The 5,001-nt window shown below is 27.5% G+C and overlaps 1 protein-coding gene across 2 annotated transcripts; it reads right to left on the minus strand.

The window, feature by feature from the left end:
* Positions 1 to 1,573: 1,573 nt before the first annotated feature.
* LOC101488887 (MATH domain and coiled-coil domain-containing protein At3g58410) lies at positions 1,574 to 3,926 on the minus strand. 2 transcript variants are annotated; one of them, XM_004504458.4, is made up of 3 exons: positions 3,672 to 3,926; positions 3,256 to 3,410; positions 1,574 to 2,679 (listed from the first exon to the last, which is right to left on the minus strand). In XM_004504458.4, the coding sequence occupies exons 1-3, from the start codon at positions 3,779 to 3,781 to the stop codon at positions 1,895 to 1,897; spliced, it is 1,050 nt and encodes a 349-aa protein (XP_004504515.1). In that variant the 5' UTR covers positions 3,782 to 3,926; the 3' UTR covers positions 1,574 to 1,894. The 2 variants fall into 2 exon arrangements, with proteins under 2 accessions (XP_004504515.1, XP_027191417.1); XM_027335616.2 differs by having other exon boundaries at positions 3,256 to 3,406; positions 3,672 to 3,925.
* Between the last annotated feature and the right edge of the window lie 1,075 nt (positions 3,927 to 5,001).

The raw sequence follows: 5,001 nt of genomic DNA on the forward strand, positions 1-5,001 counted from the left end.
TAATAATAATAATAATAATAATAATAATAATAATAATAATAATATATAAATTTAAACAATAAAGTTTCTCTTTTTGTAATTGGATTCCTCATTTACAAAGTATCAAGAAAATCCAATACACTTAACTACCATTGTGAGTAAGTGTGAGAGTAAATATTTTTCCTTCTAATTAAGACGGGAGGGAGTACATGATTAATGAATGTGCACCTCTTTCTTTGTTGAACTATGTAACATACTTGAAATTAAATAGTATCCATCAATATTTTTTACGAGTTTTTTCGTGTCTTTAAGTAAGAGCCTTTATCATATCTTTTTCTTTAATGAAGTAAGCTGGAAAAAAAAAATTAGTTTAAATCAATTTAAAGATTGAATCTGGATATAAATGTTTTTACCTGCCAACTGAACTATCCTTACAAGACTCTAAAGATCTTTTTTCTATACTTCAATCAGCATAATACTAGAGTTCTTACATTTTCAAACTTCATTCCTATCAGAATATATATCTTCTTTAGAACATATATCTACTCTATTCTATCTCTTTTATACCACCCATTACGATTCTTATTAATAATTATAATGGAAGTTTTGCAATTTTCATCTTTGTTGAAAACTTTCTTCTTAACAAATGCATTAACTTTCTTATGTTTAAACATCGTGTCACTCCTAAAAAATATACAAACTAATTAAAATTGTTCAGAAATTAACTAAAACAATTCATAATTAACAAATAGTATCATACCATATTATATATCAAATTTTAGCATGTAAAAGTTTATTATAGTTTGATAGTAGATAGTAGTTAGGTTGCTAATTAGAGTGTTAGAGTTTGATTGTGTGATATTAGTTAGTTTATCGTTCAATATTAAGTAGTTTATTTGTACATAGAACTCGTTCTATTAATTTTATTATATTTTATCAGTATAAATTATAATAAATATCTACCTTATTTCTTGTTTATCTCTTCAATCGCATAATTTCTAATATGATATCAGCGACTTGGTTGTGATTTAAGAATCATTAAATAATCTTCTTTATATTGTGATAAAGATAAGAAGAAGATTGTTGCTAACAAGAATCATTGACATTTCTTTTTTATTCTATTTATATAAAAAAATTACTTAAGTAGAAGAGGAAAATGAAAAATATAAGAAGTGAGCTAACAGGCGACTAAGAGGGAGAATCTAAGAGAAGAAATTGGGAGCAATATGAGTAGATAACTAAGATAATAGAGGGAGAGAGGCAGAGAGGAGAGAGGCGATGTTAGTTTATGTAAAATCTAAAGGTTTGGAAATATTTTAGTAACTTGTCGCTATTATTTTAATAATCTATTCTTCTTATTTATAAAAAATAATTAAGAATATAGGAGATGTCGTGGTTCGTGTCCACTCTTCTCTTGATCTTTAGTAGTAAAATCGTTCAAAATAATCTAAATTTAAATTTTAGGCTGAACAATTATTAGTCAAATGTATGTTTCATCCAACCAAATTCTAGATTACAAAAACATATTTTCCTTAAAAACCGTAAACACATATTTATAATATGGCAAACATTAGTGAAAAAATAAACCAAAATATCTTAAATCAAACATAAATGTATTCTTACCTTATGAGAACAAATTTAATTTACATATATAGAATGAATCATATTTTACTTCAACAGTTTTAATTACAAAAGAAAAAAGAAAAATATCAAAGGAATGTTTAAAATTTACACACAAAGCTATAGTTTTCCTCCCTAAATACATTTAGAAATTAAAACTATGTACCCCTTTACCAAAGTCGACAAATAAATTTTAACCAATGATTGTTTTAAAACATTTAATAATTATGTTCTAAAACAAAAAGATTTAATAATTATGTTCTACAATGAATTAATTTAGTAATTAGTGAAAGAACTAAAACATAGCATAACCTATTGGAGCATTAACATTCATTTCTTGAAAACCATTTCTTACTTCTGATAAACCTCTTCTTGCAACCTCAAACTCTGTTTCTGAAGCAGCCAATTCTACTCTAAGCTTCTTCATTTTAATCTCCAAAGCAACAACACTATCCTTTAATTTCTTCAACTTTTTAGCCCTTTCCAAATAATCCTTCACACCTAAAACAGATTGAACATAAGGCTCTAACCAATCCAACTCAAATTCTGATGAGTTGACAAGTTTCTCCCACAAACTCTTAAGATTCTTGATATCATCTTCACTCATATCTTTCACTTTCTTTGTCTTGAGAAAATGTAAAACTTTTCCTAATGATGTGAATGACAATTGTCGAAGCTGACGAGTTCTTTTCATTTGTCTCTGTATCAAAGAAGGATGCCATGTGCAAACTTCTTCCAAAAGTGGAACAAAAGCTTTTTCTTCTTGGCTTAAAGTTTGAAAATTAAAAACTTGTTTTAGTGTTAAATGTGAAGTTTGAATTTCTCCTTCTTCTGTTGGATTAGAACTAGAACCTGATGTTCTAGGACTAAGGGTTTCCCTCTCATCTGAGGAATTAGAATCATTGGTTGAAGTTGAATTTATGTGATGAATTCTTGGTGCAAAGTTTGAGACACAAATATGAGCTTCAATGATGCATGTGTTTCTCATAAGATAACCGTGTTTATGGTCAAGGAAATCGTTCAGTTTTAAGAAAAATGAACCCCAGCTACGAAATCCTCCATTGAACTTTTGTTCTGTCTCTGAAAAATCATAACAAGAATTAGCTTTAAATTAAACAAAAACAACATTATTATTAGACGTCAAATATCTCAAAAGTTATCATTAAATTATAAAACAAAAACAAAAACCAAAATGCTTTTTTTAACCGTCCAATCATGATATGACTGTCATAATGTCCGATTATGTGAATGTGGATTTCCACTGATAACAGAAAATCTGAGTCTTATTTTGAACACAATGTAAGATTAAAAAATCAAATTCAATTTTAACTGATTATTCTTAATTGTGTAACTCTCTAATTATAAGGATTCTAGATTCAAAATTTTGGTCAAATAGTCCATACAAAGAACCGGTCAAAGAAATTAAAGAAAGATAAATTCAACTCTATGAAGGAAGAAAAAAGGCAAAAGAATATTGGTAATACATATATTCAAACATGTATGTATGAAATGAAGATCAAATTCAATATGAGAGATGTAGATGAAATTGCATCCAAGAAGCAAAAGAAGAAGAAGAAAAGTACTATATATGTTGTTTTTACTATAAATAAATGAAACAAAATTGATAAAGATGAAAATAGAGATCTGGTTTAGTACCTTTTACAATGGATTTGTTCCTATTCAACTGATTAATTAGAACCAACTTGAAAAAGGTGTTTCTACTCCATCCATAAGGTGGTAAAGAATCAGCAACCTCCAAATATATTGAAAAATGGTCCACATCCCTCCTCATTGGATGCACACGTATCTTCCTATCACATTATCAACATCCATACACAATCATTAATTAATTAATTTCAATAAAAACAAATTGAGGCCATTAATTTGTCTTATAGTTATTTTGTTTCAACTCACATATATACAAAACAAAAGGGTGAGAATCGACTAAATAAGTATATCTAGAATTATTAGTATTGTACAATATATTAAGATACATATCAATTTTTTTTCTTAATCTATCGATTTCTTACAAAAAAAAAAAAAAAATTAGAGTTTGGAAGGAAGGTACATACCATGTATAATTGCGGATTTCGAAAGCCTTTGAAGTTAATTTCATGACATTTTTGTTTGAGAAATTTTCAATTCTCCATGTGAATATCTCAAAAACATTACTAGAGTCCATGTAAATGGAAAAATGGAAGAAAAAAAATTATAGAAATGAAAATCACAAGAAAGAATAAAAATGTAATAAAAGAACAGTGTTGGATTTTATATAAATATCGAAAGTTCGTTGGTGCCGCCGAAAAGAGAAAGAAAAATTGCTGATAGTAAAGTTTAAGATAAAAAATTACTAATTGAGTGATTGCCAAGAGATGCGGTGTAATGTTATAGTCAAGTCAACTGAAGATTTTTTTTTTTTTTTTAAGAAATGAAGATTCGTAAAATGGAAGCAAAAATAACGTGTGTTTAATTAAAGAGGAGAAAATTCAAACTTATGTACTGTACAAGGTATCGAGAGATGCGATATTAAAATGTGATGAAATTTCAAGGAAACATGTTTTGGAGGATACTTGCTCCTTACAACATAAGTCATATCAAGTTATTAGTTTCTGTCTCCTTTTAAAAGTACTTGTAAAATCGAGTTCTTATGTCATATCGTAGATCAATCAAATCACACCAACGGAAAAACATGTAAAAGAATATTGTTAAAACTGATTTAATCTTATTTTAGGAGTCCAAACTAATCTTATTGGTGGATTTTATTATAAATTAATAAGTATAAGTTTGTATCTTCTAGGCATGGAGTATGCCATAAGTTTGCTTTTTCTAGTGAAAATATATTATTTTTATATAAAAAATAAAGTCAAATATACGAATGGCGGTGGAAGGGGTTTATGCGTTAGACAGATTGAGTAGAATCATTTTCAATCTCATTTTATTTTAATTATGTTTAATACCTCGACATGGGGTAGGTTGTTTACTTTTTCTACTTACTATTGATGTTCACGACGTCTACCTTATGGAAAATGAATTTAGTGTGGAGGAGGTGATAACTTTAAAAGTCCTAGATTGGACAGGGTGAGTTTTGAGTTTTTAAAAAATATTTGGGAGGAAATCAAAGTGAATTTTATGAGATTTTTATATAAATTTCATGCTAACGGTAAGTTGGATAGAGGTTGTAATAGTGTATTCATTGTGTTTGATTCGTAAAATTGATATTCCGTAATAATTATTCGATTTTAGGTTTATCTCATTTGTAGGGTGTATATAAAGCTTTGTCAAACGTGCTTGTAAACATATTGATATTAGTAATCAATAAAAGTTATTATTGAAGCACAAACTATTTTGTTAAATGCTTAACATTTTGGAGGGTTATGTAAAAATTAGATTGATTCAGATACA

Source organism: Cicer arietinum, chromosome 4 (assembly GCF_000331145.2).
Source record: "Cicer arietinum cultivar CDC Frontier isolate Library 1 chromosome 4, Cicar.CDCFrontier_v2.0, whole genome shotgun sequence".
Classification (NCBI taxonomy): domain Eukaryota; kingdom Viridiplantae; phylum Streptophyta; class Magnoliopsida; order Fabales; family Fabaceae; genus Cicer; species Cicer arietinum.